The sequence below is a fragment of the Colletotrichum karsti genome (assembly GCF_011947395.1).
Source record: "Colletotrichum karsti strain CkLH20 chromosome Unknown Scaffold1, whole genome shotgun sequence".
Taxonomy (NCBI): Eukaryota; Fungi; Ascomycota; class Sordariomycetes; order Glomerellales; family Glomerellaceae; genus Colletotrichum; species Colletotrichum karsti.
The window spans coordinates 616292-643653 of record NW_024065901.1 but is presented as its reverse complement, the minus strand read 5'-3'; the positions used below and the strand labels follow the sequence as shown (position 1 = coordinate 643653).

The 27362-nt window shown below is 54.7% G+C and overlaps 6 protein-coding genes across 6 annotated transcripts; 2 read left to right on the top strand and 4 right to left on the bottom strand.

The window, feature by feature from the left end:
- Positions 1 to 423: 423 nt before the first annotated feature.
- CkaCkLH20_00142 (uncharacterized protein) lies at positions 424 to 2148 on the bottom strand (the record flags this gene model as incomplete). Its single annotated transcript, XM_038882862.1, has 1 exon — positions 424 to 2148. One exon carries the CDS (start codon positions 2146 to 2148, stop codon positions 424 to 426), a length of 1725 nt encoding a protein of 574 aa, XP_038751567.1.
- Positions 2149 to 5530: 3382 nt separating this feature from the next.
- CkaCkLH20_00141 (60s ribosomal protein l10) lies at positions 5531 to 6496 on the bottom strand (the record flags this gene model as incomplete). The annotated part of the gene is made up of 3 exons (XM_038882861.1): positions 5531 to 5760; positions 5821 to 6205; positions 6452 to 6496. 3 exons carry the CDS (start codon positions 6494 to 6496, stop codon positions 5531 to 5533), a joined length of 660 nt encoding a protein of 219 aa, XP_038751566.1.
- A 413-nt stretch (positions 6497 to 6909) lies between these two features.
- Positions 6910 to 7478, top strand: CkaCkLH20_00140 (uncharacterized protein; the record flags this gene model as incomplete). Its single annotated transcript, XM_038882860.1, has 3 exons — positions 6910 to 7040; positions 7097 to 7199; positions 7380 to 7478. The coding sequence occupies 3 exons, from the start codon at positions 6910 to 6912 to the stop codon at positions 7476 to 7478; spliced, it is 333 nt and encodes a 110-aa protein (XP_038751565.1).
- Positions 7479 to 10112: 2634 nt separating this feature from the next.
- On the top strand, positions 10113 to 12058 carry CkaCkLH20_00139 (uncharacterized protein; the record flags this gene model as incomplete). The annotated part of the gene is made up of 2 exons (XM_038882859.1): positions 10113 to 10755; positions 10806 to 12058. The coding sequence occupies 2 exons, from the start codon at positions 10113 to 10115 to the stop codon at positions 12056 to 12058; spliced, it is 1896 nt and encodes a 631-aa protein (XP_038751564.1).
- A 3373-nt stretch (positions 12059 to 15431) lies between these two features.
- CkaCkLH20_00138 (uncharacterized protein) lies at positions 15432 to 16043 on the bottom strand (the record flags this gene model as incomplete). Its single annotated transcript, XM_038882858.1, has 3 exons — positions 15432 to 15512; positions 15619 to 15703; positions 15826 to 16043. 3 exons carry the CDS (start codon positions 16041 to 16043, stop codon positions 15432 to 15434), a joined length of 384 nt encoding a protein of 127 aa, XP_038751563.1.
- A 1888-nt stretch (positions 16044 to 17931) lies between these two features.
- Positions 17932 to 20617, bottom strand: CkaCkLH20_00137 (phospholipid metabolism enzyme; the record flags this gene model as incomplete). Its single annotated transcript, XM_038882857.1, has 2 exons — positions 17932 to 19352; positions 19444 to 20617. The coding sequence occupies 2 exons, from the start codon at positions 20615 to 20617 to the stop codon at positions 17932 to 17934; spliced, it is 2595 nt and encodes an 864-aa protein (XP_038751562.1).
- Positions 20618 to 27362: the final 6745 nt, after the last annotated feature.

Genomic DNA, 27362 nt, shown 5'->3' with positions numbered 1-27362 from the left:
ACATCCGCCGTCGCCTAGCCGGTCCATCCGGCATTGGACTCGGAGGAGTGGGCCGTTCCTTTCCCGGTGGCTTTGCCTGCCTATTGGGGTAAGCCTTCTGTCTTTGATCAACGCATCATTCATTCCGTGTGGCTTCATATCTCTGTAAATTCACGTAGGACATGAGTTGGTCTGATAAAAATATTTACTTGAATTATAACGGCGCGGCATGATTGTCATGTATGGTCTTAAGATACCCAGTAGCTCTCTAAGTGACGTTGTCGTTATGGTGATATGCAAATGCTTGTCCTAAACCCTCCCAGTAAATCGCGCAAAATCCAACGTCGACTCCCGCTGTCCCAAGTAATGTACATCTAGTGTAAACAAACGCCGTGTCCGATGACTGCAGGTCGTGACTTTCTTGAGCTGTTGATGTTGGTCCGACTAGACCTCGCCCCAGCTGCCCATCGGGCCCACCGAGGCGATGACTGAACCTGTCCCGATGGACCCTCCGATGTCCCAATAGTGGCGTGATGATACGCTGCTGCGTCTGGCCGATCGTCGTGTGCTCTGGCTGGCGCAGCTAGACGCGTGCCGCATCGCGGCCGGGCTCGACGGCGTCGTCGCCTTGAACGTCCTCCGCTCTGCCGGTCGTGCTCGGGAGACGAGCGGGTGATGCTGGCGCACCCGCGCTGCCTTAGCTGCTGTGTCTGGCGTGCTGGAGGTGGCAAGATGGGAAGTACCAGTGTTGAAAGCCGACGACGGTGTAGACCGCGAGCTAAAGCGAGATCGCAGATACCTGAAGACGAGGTTGACGTCCAAGTCCTGTTCCCACTCCTCCTGGGTGAAGGATGCGGGCAACGGTGTTGACTCATCTCGAGTCACAGGCACGGGAGCATCCGCCTGCGGCCGGCTAGCGGGAATATCAATGGGGCGCGCGTGTTGAACCATTGTTGGTCGGAATTCGGGCATCGAGGTGGACACGTCTTGAACAGCGGGAGCAATTGGCGTATCAGCGGCCGACTCTGGTATGACTGGCAACCCGGCGTATGGGATAGGCATCTGCTGCATGCGTGTGTACGTCGAAAAGGCGCCCGGGTGATGCGACAGTTGGTTGACCAGTAGGCCAAGCTCCTTCGAGACGCGGTCGAGAGCCCGCAGCTGCCAGGATGAGTCACTCGAGTTCGGAGTGGGTGTGCTGGACAAGTTCGCCTCCGCTTTGGGTGTTGTCGAGAGGTCGTCATCTGTGGGAAGGTCCTCTCCCAGCAGGATGGAGAGCATTCTCTCGTCGATGCCCAGATCGTGGAGAACCTTGCGGGCGATCCTCGCGAGCAGGCCTCGCTCGTCATCCTTGTTGTCAGTCGACTCATAATGCCAGTCCATGCTGTCAGCGTCATCCTCGTCCCCGATCACACTTAATGTCGCAATATCCTCGGCCTTCTTCTCTTCTGGCGTCACGACTGGCCTGGCCGACACCATAGACTGCCGGCGTCGCCTGGTCTCCTTGCTGATCTCCTCGAGCAAGATGCGGCTTTGCTCTAAACGCCAAGATTCGATCCTCTGCATCTTGTGTGTCTCTTGCTCCTGCTCGACCTCCATCTCAAGCTGGGCCAGCTCGAGGCTCTCCCGCCGCCTCCGCAGGTGCCTAGGGTTAAATCTCTCAAAGGCATAGAGCTGCTCCTGAACATCAGGGCCGTCGAGGCGGAAGGAACCCAAGCCGTCGTGGGCAGGGAGAACAGGCACGGAGTGGGGTCCTGAAGCCCCGGCAGATTGGGTATACAGGTTGGGAACTGTCCGAAATTCGGGTAGGTGGCTGTCGAGGCTGTCGAGCTCAGGGTCATCGTCGACTGACTCCTCGTCGATGGCGCTGGACAGGACGCCGCCCGACGGCCGCGAGTCGGTATCCCGCACGGAGTGAATAAAAGTGTTGAGACTACCAATATCGCTGAGCCTTGATCGACCAGGAGTAGGAAGGGACTCGTCTTCCTCTTCGCTGAGGTAGGAGCCTGTTGTCGTTTCATCGGCGGGCTCGAATAGCACCCACGAGTGGGAGGCGTCGGTCGCAGCCGGATCTTGGACATGAGCCTGGGGAGCGTCACGCTCGTCCTCCTGCGCCGGGCGAACGGCGCGCAGCTGCGACGGGCGACGGGTAGATTGTTGGAAGGCCATGATGAGCCTCTATTGAAGTTTGGGGTCGGTTGAAGGAGGAAGAAACAACCAGAGAGGTAGAGTCGTGTTCGTCCGATAAGGGAACGGCGAGTATCACGATAAGGCACCCCCAGTCGCGATATCGCAGTGGCGCCTCGGTAGCGGCGCCTTTCGTGTTTTATTAGTGTTGCTCGTCAGTTGCTTGCCAAGGGCTCGAAATCGCTTCCAAGGAACGGGTTTTCGAGACGAAATCAGGTATACATGACAGAAAGAGGTAAGAAGAGGTCAAGACTCAGGCCACACACACCAGATATATGTGGCAGCGAATTACTGGGACCAACAGTGATGGGCAAGGAAGAATGCGGGATGGATGATAAGAGCAGGATAAGGGGTGGGAGGGGAGGGGTGGACCGTCGGTGCTTGGGGGCTAAGGCTAAAAGAGAAGAGGGAATGACAATGACGGACTGGGGCTGTCAGTGATTAAGGCGTCACCGACTAAAGCAAGTACATCATGAGAAGTACCCCAACATTCGACCCTGGCAGTTCCGTTCCGTTCCAGTTACCGGAGCTTCTAACCAGTACCTGAATATGTTACCAGTACTCTACTTCAACTCGCGTACATGCAAACACCGCGCGCCGTTACGAGTAACACCGAGGAGAAGACAGATAGGAAGTGGGCAGCCCGCAGTGGGCGAACTCGGCGGGATAGCGGGCCAGTCGCGGTATCCTCAGACAACAAGACCAGCAGAACAGGCAAATCCACATGAAGGGGGCACAGGAGACCGAACGGCGAATGGATGGGGAACATCAGAAGGGGGGGCCAGGCGGGTGAATGCGCCAGAGTGAGACCGGGAAATGGGAACGGAGGGGGCCACCATACAACGCTTGGTGGTACACACATTACACACTACACGCTGATGTGGGCATCTTGATGAGGGAACACGGAGAGGGATGATGTGCTCGCGTGCGGCCGGCAAGGGATCCAAGGACAACACCCAGGAAAACCTTTGGGACACTCATCCATGCCATGAAATAAAAGCCTACCCTTTTGGGGGACTCCGTATGGGCGGCGCCGCGGCGGTTGCAAGTGCCACTCACTGTCACCGAGTCTTGACAACCTGGGCACAAACCACCTCACGAGCTGACCTGGCCTGACGGTGATGAAGGTGTGAATGGGATGTGTGTTTGGCTGCCGTGGGAGGCTGCCACACCATCCTCTCCCCCCCTAAGACCACTGCAATGGTTCAGATGCGCCCTGAGCGGAGGGGTACATGAGGAGACTGAGACATGGCGGTAAGACTCTCTCTAGAATGGAGGGGAGAAGCTATGAACTCTGTTTGCTATTGCTTGATTTTTTGTTTCCCCCTTACATTGTTACGGTTATCTGCCTGCCGTATGTACGGACACGGTGAATGAAAACACTTGTGTCATTTCTTGCTTTTTTTCCATGTAGGCAGGCGGGAAAACAAATGCACTCATCCGCCGCCCGCCGTTTGGCTGGCTGGCACGACAGTTGCAGATGCTCCGGATCGATGATGAGGTATCCATACCACTTACATCAGATTAGGTAGTCAAGTGACATTCAATTCTGCGGATACCTTCGCCTTGAGAGGCTGGAACAGAATGCCCCCCTTTCAATCTTTGACAAGATCATCTGTCTCGTACGTAAACTTCAAGGGGTTGGCGGTTAAAAAACAGTGGCTATCTTCTCATTTTCCACGCGTCAAGTACAGGCAAGTCCATGTTTGCTGCGATGCATATCTGCTCCCGATTCGCGGGCTGGGCGGCGTCTTGCAGACTGCCAGTCCAGGAATCCCATCCCTCCTCACACCCCATCAGCTTATCACCGAGATCAATGCAGTATTCTTTCCCTCCGAGTTTCTTTCGGCCCCTCTGCGAAGAACGAAGAGAAGAAAAAAAAATCTCCCATCCCACTCTAAATGACTCCTGTTCGGTTTGTTTTGCCCCCCATCCATCCCGACTTTCGGAGCAACCTAGGAGACTTCTCGAACCTCTCGCGAGTCGTGACAGACAAGGTAACTTGGTCACCAAGCCTCCAAAGTCTACCCCAAGCCACATACCGTTCCAACGACTCCAACGCCCATCTACTTACAAACCCCAACGTCTCACACCGAACACCATCCGAAATCCCGATAACGTCATTCAGGTCACCTGGGATCTCGGTGGGACCTGATCGCCGCCCACCCTCTCCCTGCTGAGAAGGTAGTTCTCTGGCTGCTGCTGCTACTCTCCGAAAGTCGCTTGCTCGCTCTGCTCGGTGTAAATGCACCTCCATCTTCATCCCACCAACCAGCCACCCCAGATCTTCGCTGCGGCCTTCTTACTGGCGCGCTCCATCTGCTCTCGTCTCGTCTGCCCCCCGAGCTGCGCTTGCGCCTGCATCTCTGACAGGGACTGCTGTGCTGGACACGACGCCGTCCTCGAAAAACGGCGAGCTGAGGCGGCGGCTGGTTCGGCTGTTCCTGCACTGGGCCTCCGAGATACATGGCCGTAGTGAGATTTGTTGGCTGTTGTAAGATGCCATTCTGACGTGACTTCTGGCTGAAGTACCTGAACATAAGCTCATGTAACTTTGCATTTTACACTCGTTTATCTCTCTCCCGCGTCAGTCTCAGCTGTCTATTTTTCTCTCTCAGCCGCTGCGTTGGGCTTACGAGATCAACGAGACCGCCTCACCTCACATCACTTTCCAGGCACCCGGGCAGGAAATGCCAGGAGAACTGATTCGTTAAGGTAGGATGGAAAAGATAATTTTGCACATTACGTACGATTCGCCTCAACGAGGCCCCATCGCATACGGCATCATTTCTGGTAATCAGCTGGGGACCCTCTCGAGTCTCAGGGACTCCTTCGAGACAGTCCAGGGCGCAGTTTGGGCAGATGGGGACGTCTGCGTGACCCAGCAGAGTACGTGCCCGCCCACATGGTGTCATTCGTTGCCACGGATGATCCACGGGCCAGACCGTCGACCACGATGTCTGTTAGCGACGCACCAGTATCAGATTGACATCATCTTGGCTCAATCTCGAGGTATTCATTGTATTCTAAGGATCGACTGCATGTCTCGGAAAAAGAGTAAGGGTATCCGTTTGCCCGCTAGGCGGCACAATAAGCTTCTTTTCTCAAGTCCGCCTAGGACCCTAGAACCGACGTCTGTCATTCTTAATTCCATCCTATTCCAGACCAGATGCCCTTCATCAAGCCGTTCATCAGTGAAATCCAGGGTCGCATGTTTCTCGTGGGTCAAGTATGGAATGCCAAACAGATTGAATTCCTATCTAGAGCATGCCTCGGCATGACTCTCATGATGATGACATGCAATTCACTTTAGACGCCAGCCCGTAGAAACCCAAATCCCAGAAGAACGAAGAACTTTCACCACTTAAGCCTCGAAGGCAGCGGGGAAGCGCTTCATGTTCTCCTTGAGCGAACCGTGGTTGCTGAGGAACTGAACGTAGGCACCGTCCTCCTTGACGCGGCCAGCGGCCTTGGCCTCGAGGTACTCCTCGCGACGAAGGGGGGTGAAGCCCCAGTTCTTGGAGATAATGATCTTCTGGCGACCGGGGAACTTGTACTGGGAGCGGCGGAGGGCCTCAAGGGCGACAGCCTTGTCTGTTGAGGTGGTTAGCAAACGGGCGTCCGGTTTCGAGGGGCTCGGGATCTATAACGTACTGGAGTCACGAGTGCGGACGCTGAGGATGATCTGGCCAATGTTGACACGGGCAACAGTGCCGTTGGGCTTACCCCAGGCACCACGCATACCAGTCTGAAGTCTATCGGCACCGGCGCAAGACAACATCTTGTTGATGCGGACGACGTGGTAGGGGTGGGCGCGGACGCGGAGGTGGAAAGACTCCTTACCACCGGACTTGACGAGGTACTTGTTGGCGCAAATACGGGCGGCCTCGAGGGCCTCGGAGCTCAGCTGCTCATACTCGTTGGAGACGAGGTGGATGCAGAGAGGGAAGTCGTCAACACCGGCCTTCTTGCGACCAAGATCGAAGATGCGAATCTTGGGGTCGGGGACACCACGGTTGAACCGAGACTTGGGGTACGGCTGGAAGCAACTTGTCAGCATCACTGTTCATAGTGAAGACATTCCCGTCTCTCCGCAACGAGCACCCGAATCCAAGCCATCGAAATGCGCATCGCTGTCGTCTGTCTCCAAGCGCGGAGAACGCAGTCGCCATAATTTCCTTCCCACGCAAAGTCGTCATTTCGTTCCCCCTCCTCCGATGCGCAAATTCGATGTGGAATCTCGGGTGTCGTCGCGGGACACAAGGGTTTGATCGAATCTGCTCACCTTGTTCTTGCAGTAGCGGTAGCAACGAGCGGGACGGCGGGCCATTTTGTCGGTATTGATCTCACGGATCCGTCAAAATGTTCTGTGGTGTTGGGGTTAGTAGTGGGCGACGGCTGAGCAAGGGAAAGGGACTTCACCAACTTTTTGTGTCGGGGGAGGCGTCGGCCGATTTCAAATCAAACCAGGAATTTTGTTGGTCAGCAAAGGAAGGAAGTGGTGGAAGGTTGCCCCACTCCGCCTCCTTCGCCTGCGGATAAAATCCGGGCCTTAGGGTTCTTGCCAGCTTGGGTATGGACTGCAGCGATCTGATTGGTTCGAAATGAGGAGACCGGCGGGTGAGTCAAAACCACCAAATCGACGAAAGTTTGCGTATTTTTCCTCCGACCACGACGACAACTTCCCGACTAATCGCCCAGCACCCAAACTCACCGGCCAATCCCGCCCGAAAATCAGTCGCAATGGCCCCCATCAAGAAGAACAAGAAGGACCAGAACTCCATCAACAGCAAGCTTGCGCTTGTGATGAAGTCTGGTAAAGTTGTCCTTGGCTACAAGTCGACCCTAAAGAGCCTGCGCTCCGGCAAGGCCAAGTATGTTCATCCTCGACAAATAGCAATATTCGATCAATTACTAACAGTTTCAAAAGGCTCATCCTCATTGCTGGCAACACTCCTCCTCTCCGCAAGTCCGAGCTTGAGTACTACGCCATGTTGTCCAAGGCCCCCGTTCACCACTTCTCCGGCACCAACGTAAGTGCAGATCCGCATCCAAATCTCTTTTGCCATCGCACGCGGCAAGCAAGTGTCTTGCCCGTTTCGTTATCTTCTCTTGCTACCGGTCTTGAGGATCACTACCCTTGGCCAACCCAGCGAAGAAGTCTCAAATCAGACTTTGGAGGGTGAACAACTGCTTACCTGCTATACCTACAGATCGAGCTCGGTACCGCCTGCGGTAAGCTCTTCCGCTGCGGCACCATGGCCATTATCGATGCCGGTGACTCCGACATTCTCAGCGACCAGGTCGCTTAAGAGAACAACCAAAAAACTTGGGTTGGCTGGGAACGGCGTTTGGGATTATGGTCAAAGTAAAAAGAGTGCATTTCACAGTTTGGGACTCGCGGCTCGGGATATGTCGCTATGATACCTCGGAAAAGATCGTAAAGATACGACTTTATGACAGACCACATAGGCTACCTTTGAATCAAAAAGACTCGCCTGTTACCCAGCCATTCTAAAGGTTCTCCAGTGTGCCTAAGCTCCCGACTCACATCGTCCGAGCCACGTTCAAGACTACCCATCATCCGCACTTGAAGAAGTCGCTCTTTGTCTACGGCTGCGATCCAATTTTAGCTTATCCAATACCGAGACCAACATCGTCGACCGCATTACACTCTTCCTGCCATGCTGCATGCCGCTTTCGTCCGTCAAATCACAGATATGTCCTCCACGAGGGGCCGGAACTCGAACCCCCTCCCAGACTGCTGGCGCCCGCGGCTTAGACTTTGGTGATGGAACAAAGCCATGACCACGACCGAGCCAAACAATGAGATGCTTCCCGTCCCGTCGAACGTGTTCGTCTGCGGAGTCGGGCCGGGTTGATGGTTGTCAGGTCTCAGTCTCGGCAGCTGTCAGCCGCTGATCAGAGAAGCAGGAGAGATTGGTCTGCGAGCCGAATGGGCTTCTTTGAGGCTGGAACAGGAAGGCCGTCTTCGCTCTGGCAAAGTGCATTAACGGCAACATGAGGATAATTTCGCCGTTCCCACTGCGGTGAGTTCTGGCCGGTCTCGTGCAGATTGTTGTCCAATGACTCGACGGGGTACCTTGGTACGAAAGACGGGCCGAGCCCACTAACATGGACGGGCTCCGCATTCCGGCTCCCAGCACGGAGGAAATAGGGGTGCGGGTTGCGGAGGACCCCTACCACGGCATGTGCTTGCTAAGACGTCGTGGTAGCTCGTCGAAGCCAGCTACTGCGAGGTACAACGATTCCCTCCGTCCAAGGGAGCAAAGACCTGGTACTGGTAACCTATCCTGAGGCTTCCACCCGGGACAGGAGAGATGGGCGTACGGACGGGCGAGAGGGGGAACAAGACCGACAACATGGCACCCAAGGGCTATGCCTGGCAGACTATCGACAGCGACGAGGGTGTTTCAGCAAGAACTCCCGAACCGCATCAAGATCCTATTCGCTGACGGCGGTGATTGTGGTCTACGTGTTGTGTGTTGTTCTTGTAGACGCGACTTGATCTGTCTTGACTTGACGGATGGTATATCAAAGCCGTGTATAAACACTGGTGGGCTGCCCACACGTTCATTCATGCAGAAGACGAGTTTATTTGCCCTGCTCAACTGTCCCTCACGCAGTACAGCCCAGTCTCCCAACGTCGGTTCCCAGAAAGTCGCCACAGCTGGAGAAAGAAGGTTGTCGTCGCAGTCGTCCCATCTCGTCGCAAAAGACGAGACGGCGTGTGCAGCACACCTCATTCGCAGCGCAGCGTTGGTCATCACCCGGCACCGCCGTCATCGTCCCGCCATTGTGCCAAACAACAGTCGATGAGCAAGAAGGGCTGATCGCGCCAGGCTGGGAAGAGGAAGAGACGACTGAAACAAGTGCCTTCCACGGAGTGCCTCGAGCGCATTTAACAACGACTTTGCAGCCTCAGCAACACCAGCAGAGGATCGATCGAGAGGAACAAGAGCATAGCGTTGCCCCGACCTACGGCGAGCTACGGAAGACAAAGTACGGATACGGTGTCAAGGTTAGGTTTCTGGATGACGACTGGTTCGTTGTTGCATCTGCAGAAGCATTGCTCGAGCGGAAAGGAACGCAAACACACAACGTTTACCTAGCGGCACGGTGCACCCGAGTTTCCAAGTTGGACAGGAGACCCGAAGAAAAGAACGTGGATGTTGGATGGAACACACATACAACGAAAAAGAAAAAGCATCATTCGTTCTCGACTTATCTGCTGCGTTCCTGGTTGGCCCACGCCCTCAATTCTGAACAGTCTAGCGAATTAGACCCCCCTGGAGCCGGCCCCCCCTCCAAAATATCGGAAATTCACTGGAGACAAAGTCCCTGCGGTCTGGACATTGACTGGACGCTGGACAGTGACTGGACAACCGACACCGACACCGACAAATCGCTACGGCCATCAGGCGCATGTTCATAGGTAGTCAGGTACAACTCGAATGTACCTGACCGGGGCTGAGAGCACACGTCCAGTCTGACACGACTTAAGGCTTGCCCAACTGCACACCCTCTTTCCTGCACCGCACCGCACCGCACCTTGCACCTTGGCTCTCCTAGCATTGCACAGCAGCACAGCACACTTTCGCATTCCATTTCTGGTCTCTGGGGGCCCAACGATCGACAACTCGACTCCCGCCGTCTCGTCCCTCCCGCGCCACCTGTTCCAAGAATAAGCAATTACAACATTCTACTCGAGTACCTAGCTTGCTGTCTCTGGAACGGAACATCGTCACTACAGAAAATATTTGGCCCGCATCGCACAAAGTCTCACAAGCTGCTCTGCTCGCCCTTCTCCCTCGACTAAAAAAACCGATTCCCCCGCTCCCGTTTCCCCAGGTTACCTCCGTTGCGACTCCAACACAACAACCCACCGCCCAACGCCACAACAAAACCTACTGAACGCGACAAAAATGTCCGCTGCCACCGCGAAGAAGCCGCCCGCCGGCGGTGTCGGTCGGGTCTCCTCGACCGATTCCGCCTCGCCCTCTGCTTCTCCCGCAAGAACACCTTCGAGATCATCTACTCCCACCGCCTCCTCCACCGCTCGCAGAGGACCACCTCGCACCACAACCCCAGTCTCTGCTCGTGCCGCTGCCCACGCCAGGAGGGGTTCTACTATGGACAACAGCAGTATCACCACCGCCGCCAGCCCCAACGCCGACGCTGAGGAAGCTGCGAGGGCCGAGACCCTTGCGTTGCTCGACGACCTCAAGGACCGCCTCTCCAAGGCTGAAATCTCCTCTGAGCAGTACAGGAAACAGGCCGAAGTGCTGCAGACGAGGCTGGACGAGGCCCTCAAGGAGTCCGCCAAGCTGGAAGAGAAGGTCCATGAGGCCGAGGAGCAGATCGAGACCCTACGCAACGAAAAGCGCGAAAACGGAAGACAGATGCGCGAGATGGAGACCATCTACGAGGCCGAGAGAAGCTCCATGAACAAGGAGAAGGAGGAATTTACCAACCGTGAGGAGGAGATGCAGACCATCATTCAAAGGTTGAAAGACACTCTGTCGCAAAGAATGGAAAACGAGGAGGGCAACAGGTCCTCAAGACAATGTAAGCTCCGTCGCCTCGAATCTCGAGAATATCTTGCTAACATCATCCAGCGACAGCAACGTCACCCAACGTCGACAACGGCAGCTTTGCACCCCCGTCATCACTCAACCGCAGCGATTCTCGAAACAACTCAAAGCTCATCCTGCAGAAGGACAAGCTCATTGAGTCATTGCGCCTCGAGCTCGCCGAGGCCCAGATCAAGCTGGTAGAGTCCGAGAACCAAGGTGGCGGACGGCTGCAGGAGGTGGAGCGGCTCCTGATGGAAGCTCGCATGGCCAACGCCCGCCTCATGGAGGACAACGAGAGCTACCAGCTGCTTCTGCAGGAGAAGACCCTGAACGGCGATTTCTCTAAGAACGACTTCAGCTACATGGGCGTCTCCGCCAACCAAGATGCGCTCAACGCCCTCGAGGGCCGCTCTGCAGGTGCGAGCTTGGCTGATGAGCTGTCCGAGGCGTCAGATGGCACTGCCGATAACAGCGAAGTTGTCCGCCGCCTCGAGTCGGAGCTCAAGTCCATGAAGGACCAGAACAAGGCATTGACACTCTACATTAACAAGATTATTGAGAGACTTTTGCAGCATCAGGACTTCGAGCATATCCTCGACACCTCAACTGAGGTGAAGCCTCCCTCCGCCAACACGAACAAGGAGCTACCGCTCCCGCCCGCTTCCGGGGCATCGCTCCTGCAGCGAGCCAAGACCATGGCCGCAGGCCCGAACAAGCCCAAGCAGAGACCCATGTCTTACGTACCTTCGGCTCAGCCAGCCAACTCGGCACACACCGATCCGGAGACGGCGCCTCGCATTCCTATCGGCAATTTGACCCGCTCCTCTAGCACTCGGCGCTCTCGTCCCATGAGCGAGCAGTTCACCGGCGTGAACCTCGTCAGCCAAATGTACAAGGGCCCTGATGGCCCTATCTCCCCGCCCCTGGGCTCACCTCGTACGCCACGAACCTCACAGACTTTCTTCAACGGTAACCCTAACGCCGCAGCGCGCGCCCCCAGTGGCCAGCAGGCTCCCACGGCTGGCAACTTTCCGGGGATGCGCAGCGAGACCTCGAGTCTGAGTGGTGACTCGGGCGAACTCACGACGCCCCCGTCGCAATCCCCCCCGCGTTCCCATCACGAGAAGGGAACCACCTTCTCCGGCGGCAATAAGCCTCGCCCACTCCGCCTGGTGCAGGAGAACGCCGAGGCCAAGCAGGAGAACAACAAGCGATCCAGCTGGATGGGCTGGGCCTCTGGCTGGGGCAAGAAGGACGAGTCCGCCACGCCCGCCAACGGCGACATCCCCGAGTAATTCCGCCGACGGCCACCCATGATCACATCACGTTGTTATGTTTATGACCTCTCCCTTATGCTTTGGGCACATCGATCACATCCATCTTTCTGCACGCACAATTCAGGCGAATACTTTGGCATCGTTGGATACAGAAAAAGAAAGACGGGATACCCTTCTCCTTTTTGAAGTGCCGCGTGCGGGAACCAACGCAGTTTCTGCACGTGGCACGGCTTTTGCTTGGTTTCGCGAACGCACACACATAGGGGCTGGTGGCATTTCAATCAGTTCTGCGAGACGAGCATCGAGTTCGGGAGGCGCCGTTGACATCATTTTTACCATGCACAGGGGTATACTTGCTCTTTTTCTGGTGGCCACGTTATTTTTTTAAACACATTATATCTATTCTTCAGTTATCAAGAGGAGGATTGATGATCGGGGTTGATGAGCGGGCTTTGACGAGGAGGATTGAGGGGCATTTGGCTGAAGACGAGACGCGAGGATTGTGACATGACAATGAGGATGAGGATGAGGACATTTGATTTCCGGAGGTGTTCATGAACAACACAGCATCTTATTATGCTGGAAGAACTTGATGACAGGCGTCTTTGCATAGTTTCGGCCTTACGGATCTTACATCCCTCGGCTCTTGCTGACTAGGCGCAATGTTGGATAGACACATGAGTAATGCAGAGATGGCTTGATGTTAGGTACGGTTCACTGTTCCCGTCATTGCGGTGTGAGATTGGACGATGCCAGTTGTGCTCGAAAGCGCTTTGAGTTCCGGGAAAGATTGTTCAGAGAGATTTTACCGCTCGGTTGACTGCAACTATAGTCCGCCGCGATGGACGAAATCCTTGGAAACAACCCAGTTCTTTGGATGACGACATGTCGTGAGGGAACCCCGAGTCAAAATTAGAGTTGGACGTCGAGCCCGTTGCATTGGGATGGCAGGAGAACGAGGTTCTTTGTCCCGGAGTGCGCGATCCTAGTCCCTCAGATGCTGCATGTCGGAAGGCTATTCCGCGAAGCGTCCTGACGTGCCCAGATACCCTTGGCATATGGTCAAACATTGGCTGAAGTCAAGGAGGCTCTTGAAATCTTCGGGCAGAGGTATTGATCGGGTGGGGCCCTGTTGCTCAACTCAACTCAACTCAGTCGTGATGATTTGGTTGGGCGACTTGTCGGCATTTAGCCGCAGGCGTGACCGACATCTATAAAGGCTAGGATAGCAAATCACACTCAGTGAGGAGAGATTAAGCAATCAGCTGAACGGCATCGTGATTGTTTTGGTTCAGTTACTCGAGGACAATATGAAGGTCTGCATCGGTGATGTCGGGCGAAGTCGATAACACGAGAGGAATACAAGCTCTCTTGTCCATTGCCTCTGGTGTCTACGAGGTATTCTGGGATTATTGTGTCGAACGGGTTGGACAAGACAGACTCACCTGCCTAACGCTCGACAAAATTCAGCCAATCGAAAACTCCGGACCAGACATTCCGAGGCCCTTTGGACGATGGACATGGAGGAACTCCCAGTCGGAGCAGGCAGCCGGATGGCTGGTTTCGAAAGGGAGAACTGCACCCACAAACCGCCGTTTTATACGATCTCTCTCCTGACAGGAATCCGGACTTGCACAGATTTCCCTTCCGCTTCCATAGCACGAACCCTTCGTAGATATTTAGCCAGTGAGAAAGAAACCTTAGGTGTGACCAGAGCCAAAGAACATTCCGCCAGAGAATAATGAGTGTCATTTGTTCTTGCCTTCGGCCGCCGATGACAGGTAAATATCGGGAGGCCGCGAGACTGTGAGACTGTGAGGTCATGAGGGAGGGAGAGAGGAAGAGAGCCGGGCTAACTTCTCAGAGAACCGAATACTTGGAGGACGTCAGTGATGCACATAGAAACGGAATGAGTTTCTAAGCTATCAGGATTTAGGGGCAAGTTCAACGCTGAGAACTGTGCAGTTCAACGACCATCCCCGGGCATCGCTGGGTCGTCTCCTGCTGCAGGATGAGGCTACCTTCTAGAAGCGTAATCTACCAGCTAAGTCTATTCCCTGAAGGTCAAGAGAGCAATACCGTCACAAAAAATGGGCGTTTTCCGTTGCTGATGATGTCCTTTGGGTATTGGGTATGTGTTATCTAGCCCACGTCCGTTCAGCTCCTGCATCCGCTTCAAGGACCAGTGTGAGGGTTTTGGGGAGCTGAATTGTTATTGTCCTGAGCCGGCCTGAGACGGTGCTCAGCAAACGTTGTGGATGTTGTGAGCATTGCGACTGCATGGCACTTTACAAAGTGATTACCTGCAGAAATTAAGGCTCAGAGAGAGCGGCAGAGAGTTAGACGCGAACCAAAGGCTCTCGGAGGTATAAAAGGAACTCGATTGTACAGCATCCAATACATCTTTCTTCCAAACAGAGACACAACATTGTTTTCCAGTCATTTACTTGGGATGAAAGAAAGACCGCTGTCGATTTAATCTTCGTATCTCTGCGGTACGGTGGCAAGCCGGATATCTAGCTGCGAGGCCTTCTCGGCCTTGGTGATGCCTGCCACCGGGCGTCGTCTCTCGAGTGTTGGTTGTCTACATACTACACCAAGGACTAGCTACCTCATTCCACTTCCAAATCAGATGTTCAGAAGACATGACTATGGCCGGCTGGAATAACCTACGTAGCTTCCAAGGCATCGCATTTGCGACAACGCTCTCGATGAAGATACATCCTGTCAACATCCATTCAAAGGTTAACGACCAGATTATATTTTCACTTCGTTGCCAGACCAACACAGCTACCAAGGCGTGTTTGTAAAGTATCTGGCTGTCTCATACCCGAGCTCACAGCTCAACCCATCTTCCCAACGAGATATTCACGGGCGTCTTGACCACATGAAGCTCCAGATATGCCTCCATAACAAGCCCGGCGACTCGCAGCACAAGTACGACTCACCTCACCGCTCAGAAGCAGATAAAAGTACAACACCAGAATAAGAAAATCAAGAAACTCGAGACGTCTGACTCGCCCGCCAGCAGGGAAACAAAACGGTTCGCAATACACCGACACGCGTCCAGGCCTCATGAAACTCTACCGTTTCGCGACTCAAGACAAGCTTCATCCTCGCTGCAAGACGACTCAGAGTTGTTTAAACCTGCCCCCAACACTTCAGTCAGTCCGGCGTTTTCTCTCCGCATAAACACAAACGGTCCAGGACCCCTATTTCCACGACTCTAAACATAGACCTCGTTCTAACGTCCAACATCCAGACATCCCTTGCCTCATAAAATGATTGGGCAAGCTCCAAGATGACGGAAACACATCACGAATCTTGGCTTCCGCGAATATCACGGCCCGAACGTTTCCAAACTGCTTTATTTGCTTGTTATCATGGCCAGTTACAAACGGCTGTTGCCTCCGACAAAGGCATCGAGCTTCTTCTGGTCGTAGACGTCCGCCTCGACCAGCTTCTCCCACTTCTAGCATTTCACATGTCAGCGAACACTGACTCTCCAGCACAGCGGCTTATGCAACGCAGCTGCGTAAGCCGCTGCCAAGGGAAAGTGACCACTCAAAAGAACTCACCTTCTCGCCAGACACCTTGATCAAGGTGGGCAAGTTCGTAACGTTGAACGGCGCCTGTCTCCACGGGTTCTCCTTGGTCCTCCACCTAGAAAGCCATTTATGTCAGAATCAGCCCAGCCTTGCCTTTTCACACATGCACCTTCGTATAACCCAAAGTGACACAGCATGAAGTCAAAAATGGAAAGAGACGGACGGAAGGACACTCACTCATCGGGCAACCCCGCGTACACGACCCGGACGGTATCCTCCGCGCCCGCGAACTTCTTCTCGATGTACGGCTCCGCGGCCGTGCAGTCGCCGCACCAGGACTTGCCGTTGCGGTGCGAGGCGTAGACGACGAGGTAGGCGGGCTTGGACTCGCTGGCCTCGGCCTTGAGGGCGGCGGCGACGGCCGAGGCGGGCTCGTTGGTGGTGATGACGGGCATTTTTTGTTTTTCCTCGTCAAAAGATTTTAGGTCTTAGATAGGTAGATAGTGGCTTTGAGATTCACTTTCGGTGTTTCTTAAGACGGTTTGTTTGGGGTTTGTTGTGTGTTAGTTTATAATGACTCGTAGATGGCACAATCCGTACAACGGTTTGCGTTATTCCAGGCTGAATGTAGTAATAGAATTCCAGGCGCAAAGGTGGAAGGAGGCCAAATGTCAACCCGAAGCTTATCCGAGAGAGACCTTAAACCACCAATACCCGAAAATTTAGATTTACAATTCCACGTTTGTAGACTTCGTGCCAACTGGAATATTCAGATCCGACATGGGGAGCGAGTTAGTGTAGCTTAGATTAATAGTCAATATTGATTTCGTCAGATTCTCACCACCGAAGAGCCACCGCAAAAAGAATACGTACCTCCTTCTCTGGCTGAGAAGAGAGAAGAGGAAGGTAACAACCAACATACCATCAGAATGTCACAAGAGGCAAAAAATGGAACTGACAACTGTGAGATTCGAACTCACGCCTCTTTCGAGACCAGAATACAATCCTCTGGGAGGATCAAGCCTTCGCTTGAGTCTGGCGCCTTAGACCGCTCGGCCAAGTTGCCGTTAACTCCTCCCCGTCCTCTCAGGACTCAAGAACCGGGTGGATCGTGTGGATGCCGCCGACCTCTGCTCCTCCACCATTTCCAACCCTGCGCAGATTGCCAGCCACCTGACATGAGGGGCTCTGTGGACGCCTGGAGGGGAGGGGAGGGGGGGCGTGAGCAGATGAAAAAAAACAAAAAAAAAAACGAAGCAGAACACTTGAATTGCGAGATAAAGGGTTGCTTCGCGGTGGAGACCCCGCCCGACCCGACCGCTCCGATCGGAGGAGAAGAAAAACAACAACAACACTTGCTCGTCCCGCGGCAACGAAAAGCCAAACCCCACGTTTGGGTCGCCTTGACGTATACCCACAAATCATGATCCGTCCGGGTTCGAAGCCGTAAAGGCGGTCAGCGAGGTAAGGGGGGAATGTCGGTTAGAGGCTCGCACAATCTGCCGAGCATATCGCAAGCACTCGGGAGGCAGGTTAGGGCTTGTCGACATTCAATACCCGGACGACCAGCAACCGCAGCGGATAACAACGCGCGGGGAAGTGGTAATAGAGTAATAGTGATTGATTATTGCCTGCTCTAAGAAGCCTGGTTAGGTCTCCTACGGGACGACCATCTAAATCGACTCTCACTCCGTCACGGTTATCGCGCTTCTCTACCCGGCTTCCAAATTCAGCCTTATCCATTGCTGGTCCGCTTGACAGCATCGAAAATCTTGGTTGGATGTAACTTTTCTTCCAGTCATACACCTCCTGCGGGCAGACTGACTCTTCTTCCCTTTTCTCCTGTTGGTCGTCAAAAGTTTCGTTACAATTACAACGGTTTAGTTGCCATTTTCCCATCTAATGCAAAACCCCAGAGTTCAAAAGGCCGTCTCGAAGAAGATTCCCAGACCATGAAAACAGAAAAGAATAAACACAATCGCAACCCCCTAACCCCATGTGAACAAGTCCTGTCCCTGAATGAGAGCGCTGCGCTTCCTGAGATGTGCCCAGTGAGGGCGTGTGGTCCACGAATGGTGGGGTCAGCCGAAAGAACCAATGCAAACCAAAAACTCAAACGCCAGCCCAAAAAAAACAGGAGGCATCGTGATTTGCGATGCTCTCCAATGAACATAAATATGTACAGGTCGCTTTTGTCTGTCTTTGCCCTAAAGCGCTAGTTGCTGGAAAGATCCCATTCAACGCCGCTTTTCCTTGATATGCTATGCCATGCCATGCACGCTCGATATACAGAACAAGTTGACAAAGGAAATGGTCGAATGTGTCGACCGCCGTGGAAAGCCACTAAGGCTCGAGGTCCGGTAGCTCTCCTGGCAGAGTTGTGTTTGGTTGAAGCGATGGGTCGTTGGCAGAGTTAGGCTTGACTGTTGCTCTGCCAGAAATCGGAGCGCTTCGGACTCTCTGACTGAGTGGTAGAGAATAACGGACGACACCCTTTACAATCAGGTCGAACTCATCTTGGATGATTCGACCCCAGCGCTCAGAGCCGCCAGCCGAGTGGTTGCCTGGAAGATGTAGTCGCATTGTACCAGTTGAGGCTGATACGCCCTTGTTGAAGAAGGAGCCTTCGAAAGAAAGAGGACTGTCAAACTCAGTGATCGTACCGAGACGCATGTTGGGCGCCGCATCGTCGTCAGGCGGGTCGTCGGGAGGATCGTCGCGAATGTGCATGTCCGGATCTCCTTCGTGAGGTCGCTTCCACCAATCAAAGTCGGTTCCTGCGTGAGGTGACTTTGCAAAAATCTCGATATTCGCTTGGTCAATGGACACAACCACAATGTTGGGGTTATGAGCTTTGACCGTCAAATCAAACATCAATTCCGGGTCGCTAGCGAGGACGTTCTTGATGGAAACAAGCTGAATGTCCGTCAGAGGCTGAGATGTCGCGAACATGAAACCAATCGCGCCGGTAATGACTAGCAGGAGCATCATGGTCACCACCAGACAAGCGGCAAACCGATTGAGATACGAAGGCTGTTGCCTGTAAGACTGCGACTCAAGGTTTCGCAAGTTTGCAGGATGGCGACGGGCCCTGCGCCCAGATCGAACGGAGGCCGTGAGCAAAGGCGTACGCTCGTCATCCGCACCGGTGGTCGTCGTGTCGTCCGCGTCGTAACGGGCCATTTGAATCGAAGACCGCTTACCGAGAGCGTGGGGGCCGCCTCTAGCTGAGCTCGCGGTTCTCGGACTTGGTGGGCCGGATGATTGTCTAGAGTTGGCGGCCGATAGTTTGGAGCGCGCAGCGTTTGGAAACAGTGATTCGTTGTCGAAAAGGGAAGGATGCGAATTTCCAGGCTGGCGGCCCCAACGCCCGAAGTGATTGTGGTGGTGGTGTCTGGTTGTGCCTCTTCCTGAGCCGACTCCGACGCTTCTGCCGCTGCCTTTTCCATCCTCGTCGACGCCCAGGCTTTCGGCGCCGTTGCTATTGAAAGTGTTCACAAACTTCATGCTCTTCTTCAACCCCGCGGCGGCAGCGGCGCCACCCCCTTGCATAGCCTCGTGAATTGAGCGCATGCCTAGGGCGCCGGCTCTGTCGGCTTGGCTAATCATCGATGTAGCGCTGGGGGTTCGGGAGTGATACCGACGTCTATCGCCAACGTCAGGCGGGTTGGAGTCGTAGACAAACGTCTCCTCGGAATCTGACGTGTTCGCCTCATCAACGGCGCTGGCCACTTTAGCCTCAAAAATATCTGCTTTTGAAGATGCTGGAAGAACACAAAGTTAGTATGTTGCCCAATTGCATAGACCCACGTTCGTCTCAATAGGAGAGTCGGGACTTGATTTGGGGTATCTCACCGTTGGCAGTGTTGACAGTCGGTTGCTTCCGGCTGGTCTTTCGCTTTTCCTTCCTTGGTCGGATCGTTTCCGTGCTGGGCTTTGTCCTAAGTGTACCGTTGCCAGGTTCCAGCTTGGAAGCGGGCGCCAATGCCACCTGAGGGATAGAGGATACCGTCTCTGTCTCGACGATGAGATTAGATCCTTCTCCAGCTGCCTTGTTCTTGCCCTGTTTGTTTGACAGCACGCTGGACTGTCGCGTGACCGTCGGGACGGGTGCGGAGCTTTGCGATCGCACTCTGACGGTACCGGTATCGCCGTTGGCTTCTGTTGGCTGCAGAGCAGTCCTGCCGAGTCGGACAGTTCGGTTGTCGATTTGGGTTATATCATCGGCGCTGGCAGCTGCCTCGTGGGCCAACTTCTCATTGACCTTTTCGAGCGTGGAATCCATCTGTCCCGGTGAGTTCGGCAAGCTCACTTCCTGTACCGTTTCCAATATTGAGCCGCTGCCGGTGACGGGAGTTCGCACCCCAGATTGAAGCTGAGAGTCGTCCGTTTCGCTCTCGGAGACGGAGGGGAAGGGCTCGGCTTGGGGTGTGGGAGAGGCTCTCGTCAGGTTGATCTTGGGGGTTTCCTGTTCAGTCCGGCGAGCCGGTGGGGGATTCTGAGGTTTGCCTAGTTGAGGAGGGGGCGAGCGCAAGCGAGGCGACACAGGCCAGCGAGGGCTGTCTCTCGTTTGAGCCACCTCGGTATTGAGCGGCGTCTTTTGGGGGTTTATGGACTTGAGGAAGGATTCTTGCGTCTGTGGGAGGAGTGTAGGGGTTGTGGCGGCGGAGAGGGTCCTCGATGATGCCGGCGGGCCTGGTATGCTGCTGGTGGACCTGGGGGTTCGGACCGCGGTCAAGTCCTGGCTGCTGCTCTTGCGCGATCTCAGGCCGGGGGTCGAGGCGGCCTTTTGGGCAGTGGATGTAGTAGGTTTCGCGTAGTTACGGGTGGGAGATGTGTCTCTCGAGTTGAATGGTGATGGTGTTAGGGATGTTGTGGCCGAAGAGTGCTTGGAGGAAGGCTGGCGGTCGGTGGTGGTTGTGGTGATGGTGGAGGTGTGGGAGGGAGTAACGATGGACGTCTCTGGGGGTTCTAATCGTGACTGGCTTGCGTCAGAGGACCCATTTGTGATGTTGGATGTCTTTTCCATGGCCGAGGATTTCCAAGTGAGACAGCAAAGGGAATGGAGCCTCGTCTAGTCCTCATACCAATCGAATGTGGGTGGGATTTAACTCGGGAGCCGGCAGTCGTAATTCGGAACCAGGCCTATCATGATGTTCGACAATGCGACGTGGGATGTGATGGTAGTCAGGGTAAGATAGGTAGGTAGGATGAGATCCTATTGGGAATCTGGGAATCGTCGTCGGGCGCGGTGCGGTTGGCTACTATACTGCTTCTCGATGCGCGGTCGTGTGTCTCTAGGTGGGATTCGTGGTTGACGAGTGGCTAAGCTGGTGTTGGCGAGCTGGCTGCTGTGTATGCGTCTGACGGGTACACTTGTGGAAGTAGCTTGCAGAAAGTGATCTTGTGTAAAATAATGGGTGATGGAAGTGAACGAGTAAGAAGCTCAAAAATGAGGGGATTGGGGGATGAAAAAACCAAGTGTTGGTAGAAGTGGTGTAAGTTGGTGGAAGAAAGTGTGTCTGATGTAAAAGACGAAGACGAAGACACCCGGGTGGTGGTGGTAAGGTGAGGTGAGGTAGACCAGACGGGAATGAGGTCAGTACGGCCGTCGGTGCAAAGCCAAAATCCAATGTTGCGCTGCTTGCTTTGCTTTGCCTTGCTGCTTGCTGCTTGCTGCTGGGTGCGCTGGCTGCTGGCTGCTGGGCGATTGGGGGAAATGTAACTGAGTTGTGGTGGGAGCTGGGATGGACCGGTCGGTAAGGAGCGGGCTCTAGCGTGTGACGACTACGACCTGCTCAGTGAGTCTCAGAGACCTCAGTGCCCGAAAAAGACGAATGGAAAGATGGATGAGATGGAATGAAAAGCACCTGCCGGAAACCAATGCCCTGTTTGCAAGGGGCAGTACATGTTCGAAGGTACCTACCGAGATACGTTGGAGAGGATACTTCCGATACGTACCGAAAGGCACGATTGCAGCTGAAGGGAACCTAAGCGCTAAGTCGATATACTTCCCTACCGGGGTATGGCTTGCAGTTGAGGCTTGCAAACATTGCCAAATTTCACGTACCGCGATACCTCAACGAATGCCTGCCTCAAAGTATGCGGTTTTTGGATGAGGTATCGCTCCTCCTGGGTAAGGCAGAGAGAGGCGATGCACAGGTACACCGTACACTGCGCTGCCGTCACTGAGGTGAGGACCTCTGCTCTCCCTCCCATCCATCCATCCATCCATCTGATGACCGTGTATTCGATTATGTTTTTGGCCATGCACTATTCTCATCGTCCCCTGCAACACCGCTTTCCATCGCTGTTGCTGCGTCCACAGGCATTTCACTGTACAAAATAATACCATCATGGACACATCATACAACCCAGCCAACCAACCATAGCGCCAGACGTCGTTCAAAGGAGCGGCAGGAACCAAACAATGGATCTGACAGGTCCGGAGTCAAGCTCCTTGCTTGTGTATCTGGCAGGCAGAGGCAGGGTGACAGAGATCTAAAACTTTCCTTCAAAGAGGGATGTGGAAGGGAGGGGAGGACAAGGTCAACGAGTAAGGCCGGCTGACGGGGCAAACAAGAACCAAGAAACCAGAAAATTGGAAGACAGAAAATTTTAAAAAAGCAAAAAAAAAACCACCAAGTCAATATGGAAGGGCGACCCTGATGTGTATGCCCAACGCAACGGCCATGCCTGATCATCACTCATCACGGCACCTTAGCCCACGGATACGTATCCGTCGGCCAAATAGGTAGGCGACGCAATTCATCTCTCATCTCTGTCTCGACTCGACTTCTCCCTCCGTTCCCGCGCCCTACCTCGTGAGTCGTCCCTTTTTTCCCACAAAGTTTTCTCGCGTCTTCTGGCTCCATCCCGGGACGAATGTTTCTGTTCAACTCGGGCGCCATTTTGAAGCGACCAAGACCATGGACGTGTTGGAGCTCGGTTCTCCCTGGGTGATCAAGGCACCGCGGAAGCGTCCCTGACAGCCCGCATCAATCAGAAAGCTTCGTTGAGTGCCCCATCGGAATAAGTCAGCAACTTCAACGAAGCTTTACTTCAGTGGAAGTAGGTAACCCCCCTCGGCCTTCTGTGAGGTTGGGTTTCCCGGGGGGTCTAGCCGTCAAGGGCGGCATGTTTTGGTTTCCGATCAGGGTACTTTCATCAGTCTCGCCGGGTGATGGGCCGCGTTGCGTCGTCAACTCTCAGTCTCGACCTTGTCCTCCTCTCCTCCCCTCTCCGCTGGGTAAAAATCGGGAACTCTGGGGAGGGGCGCCGCGCCGCGGACGGATTCCTTCAGCAACCAACCTCCACGCAAACGAATGGATCCGACCTGCTGCAGGTCCCAGCATAGCGTCACCGGCCCCAGCGAGGATGGAGGGAAGGGGAGGAAGAGTCAGCAAAACAGACCGGAAAAGAAAAAGAGAACGCGATGATGGTACTACCGTATGATGGAGGTCAACGAAAGTGATAGTCAGGTCCCATCGGTCATCTACAGTCACAGCATCAACATCCAAGTCGAGCTCAGAGTTTGCTGCTGGTACTGCGGACTGCGTGCTGGTACAGAAGACGGCAAGCTAACCGCCAAAAGTACGTACCGCCTCCGGTGAGTGTTTGGGCTGCTGTTCTGGATTTCTTTGGCAAGGGCTAGGCGGGGGAGGAGTTCCGTTGCAACCGTCGTTCCATTACGAGGTACAAAGACACATGAAAGAAAAGACCAGAAGGTACCTTACCCGTGGACGTGACGTCCAGGCTATCCGGCAGGTACCGCGCGCTGCTGGTGCTGTCAGTTGAGCCGATGGTACTCCGTAAGGTACTTCACCTCCTCCGGAAGAAAGACCCATGGCCCGGCAAAAACCCTGAAACTACGCGGGATGCCTCAGACCGCAACTCTCGACTTTTCAACTTTCCTCCCGGATCCTTTTCTCCAGATTGATTCGTCCTCGCTGGGCTGTGGATTAGGTGGATGAAATGGATGCAGTCCACAATCCACAGCGTCCATCCCCCATCTGGAATTCTTCTGGATGCGACTTTTCTTTGCTGGTTCCACCATCGCCCAGACATGCCTCTTTTCCCTTGGGGTTTTTCTTCGTTATTTTTCTGCGGCCTCCCTACGCGGTAGACTATTGCGCCGACAGCCTGTCACCGATTTTTCCCGCCACCGCCATCACCGCTGTTTTGATGTCGAGTTCCTAGGGTCTCGATAGCCTGTCTCCAATCACGCTTCTGCACTTGTTGTCGTGCCCTCAACCCTGGCTCGCGAAGACTTCTGGACTCCAGCTTCCATCTTATCCTGCCCGGCTTCTCTCTTCTGTCTGGTATCCGTATGCTGTTAGCTCTGCTACGTGCATGATTCCCTGGGCCACTTTCACCATCTGGTTTAAGTCAGTCAGGAACAACTCTTGCAGCTGGGGAGCTATGACCCGCAATCTGGCGCACCTTCTGCCTCAATATTGCCATATCCAAATTCCCGGCAATGTTACCATTCATGATGCGAGATAGGGTACGGCCGACGACCACAAAACTCCTTGGTTGCCGCCATTTCGCTTGTCAGGCACTTATCTCTAGTTGACAAGATATCTTGGCTGTGGGAACACATCACAGATCTGGCATGGAAGCAAAGTCCACTGATTGCACGCCGTCTCATCTCAAGCAAATCAGTTGGCACTAACCAAGTGTCTCTGCCTACGTGGAGCTGGCCCTGGGCCTAGCAGAGACAAACAAGTTGATGTCTGGCTCCCGAGACGGTCACCCTTGTTAAGCCCAGGCACACAACTCGCAAAATCCTATCTTCACGATATAGTAGAGATCATTGCGCCGTCCGCAACCGGACATCGAATCCCTTCCACGTCCAGGGACATGACCTTCACCGAGTCGAGCCCTCGTGATGCCAGATGGCGATACCCTGTCTTGTTGAGAGACCAGAGACCCGTCAGCCAGGGACGAATCTTGCTTGGCTTTCGGTCTTGTGTGCGGTTTGCTGCCCTTGTCTCCTCGTTACCAAACCCCGCGACCAAGGCCCGCAGATGGGTAACAACTTCAACTTTGTTCGGCGAACTACAGAATACATCCCGCCTGTTCTCCCTCGACACCGCATGGCCCCGTCGTGTCTATGGATGCCAGCGAGCCCTTGCCCTTTGTGCAGGCAGCTGCGAGTCAACGGACCAAAATTGATTCTAGGGACTTGACGCCAGCCTTTTTCAGCCTCTCACAGGCGGCCAAGTGGACGACGTGGCAAGCACGCGACTGCTTGCATTCCCATGTGCACCCGTCTTTGGGCTGCGATAAGGGGGGCCGCCAGCTTGGGGTCTGGAAAATCCAAGACATTCCCAAAAACGAAGAAGAAGAGGACGCCGGCCCCCGGCCCCCGGCCCCCCGACCGAATGTCACAGTGAACCCACCCGCCCACGAGGCAATTACCTGCGATTCCCAGACACTATCCCGATGGTACCGGCCTATTGGACGCAATGACGACAAGTCATTGGTTGTTGCACATCGCCCTTGAATCCCTCTGCTTGGGGGCCAGGCAGGGCACGACAGACACCGCAGACAGATCGTTTTTGCGACATGCCCTTCAAAGCTCAAGTTCTACCCGTTACTCGCGGTTCTTTCATCCCTTGCTACCTCGGCGACAACTGCGGCGATGGTTGCGCTAGATTGGGATCCGGGTCATTGTAACGGTACCGTTCCTGATGCCATCTTCATCGGCGCCTATCCCCATCCGTGCCTAGTGTCGAGAACTTGACTCCGTCGTATGATGGGGTACGTCGGCGGTCCCCGCAAAGAAAGTGACAGGAACGGGTCCGTTTTCTGGACAGACCGAGGCGCTCACCGGCAGCTTTCCAGCACCGAAATCCGACGAACGGCTGATCTAGCATCTGATGCCGTGTGACGGCACCGCTGAGGAACATGCGCTGGTGGCGCTTCCTCCGGCCCAGGGGACTTGCAGGAGCGCGAAGTGTGGCTCAGTCTGGCGCAGGAAGAGAAAGAGGCACGTCAGACTTCGTTGTAACATTCCAACAACCCAAAACGGCACTGGGAGGGTTGGCCGCTCCGGTCGTTCGCTGGCGACTTGTCTGGGAGGTAGGGTAGCCAAATCTCACACTCCCGTGCGACGGTGCCGAGGTGGTGAGCACTTTCGCAACGGGAAGTCCCAGCCCGTCTTACACCAGTCGACTCGGCCAAGGGGCAAAGGGGCGATCGATGAGACGTTCCTTGAAGGAAGGGAAAAAAATCTCGTCATTCCGTCTTCCTGCTGCGACCTGTCAAATCCCTCGGCACAGCTCGCAGAGACATACCACGTCAAAATGCATACAGTTCGAGCCCAGTCCGCCAACGCGTGATGAATGGATCTCGAAAGACACTTTGACACACACACACACACACACCGTATGTCAGCGCCGTTGCTGGGCGTTGATCATCTGCGCAGGAACCCGAGGAGTCTATAGGCTGAGTGAGGGGACCCGAACAGAAGGGGGAACATGACGTGCCAACCGTCGACAGGCAGATTTGCTGCCAACCGACGAAAGAACTGCCCGCGCCACCCAAACCGCCCTCCTGATTCGTCGTCGGCGCCTGTCAGATGGGACGGGCCTTGTTCGGCCTCGTCGCGATGCGCTGGCGGGAGAACAACCACGCGGATGCAAGCTGGCATGGCATCATGTAGCCTTCTGCCTAAGTGGCTGCCGCAAAGTACCTTTTTTTTTTTCGCCTTGCGCCTAAGTACAACTACCCAGGACGGTAAGATGGAGGGTAAGAAAGCCTGTCAAAAGTCTCATTCGAGAAAAGCTGCATGCACAAAGCCCCCTTCCCTCGCTGACAGCCATTCCCCCTTTCCCGGTTTTACACGCGATGTTGGACCGTTGGTGGTTTCCCTTCCCTAAAGTCCGCGAAGGGGAGGCGGTGCTCGGCGCGCGGGTAGGGCAGCAAAGGAAGCGCGCCGCGGCGTGCTCAGGTCCAGAACCGGGGTCGTGGGTGGGTGACATTCTGCTTGTTAAACCTCCCGTCTGTCCAATCTGATCGGCGGCCGCGCCGGCAACTACCCAAGTTTGGCTCGACGGAATTGTCAGGATTGGGAAGCACAGCATATGCCTTCTGGGAGGATGGAACTTCCATTTCTATCCGCCATGTCCGAACTCGTCTGGTCAGCGTCCGCTCCTTACCATCGAGTCCATACAACCGCTGTCGGGCCTGGTCTAGCCGTTCTACAGCGGCATCATGATGACCGTTTGATTCAGTAGTTTCCTTCTCCCGCCTTTCCCCCCTTCTTTCAGTGGCACTAGCAGAAACGGCCTGGTTTCGTAGATCTCTTACCTGGGGGGGAAGTGGTCACACGCAGCCTCCGTGTGTACTGTAGAACTGTCAGACCTCTCGCTTGGCGGGCTGGTGGAATCCTGCGATGAGGCTCTTTGGAGTCGGTTTTGGGGGTTGCGGCCCGGAGCATATTCAGCGGACGGGCTGGGCGTTCGTCTCATCTTGATGTCGGCCCTTCTGAGGTGACCGGTCATGTCTCACGTTTCCAAGTTCTCGTCCTGGGCACGTGGGTTGTGCGAGAGGTTCATGGAGATTGTTTTCTCTCCTGCGTGGCATGACAACCACGTAAGTGATTCAAACAGTAGTAGCCGTGCCCGCTGGATCTTCAGCGTGTTTTGAAGAAAATGCAGGAAAGAAGGGCACTATTTCTTCTTCTGCGGCGCGCAAGGGAGCTGATGCGCTGATCACGTCGTGCGACAACAGCACAGCAGATGACGAAGACCAAGACGGGAATCATC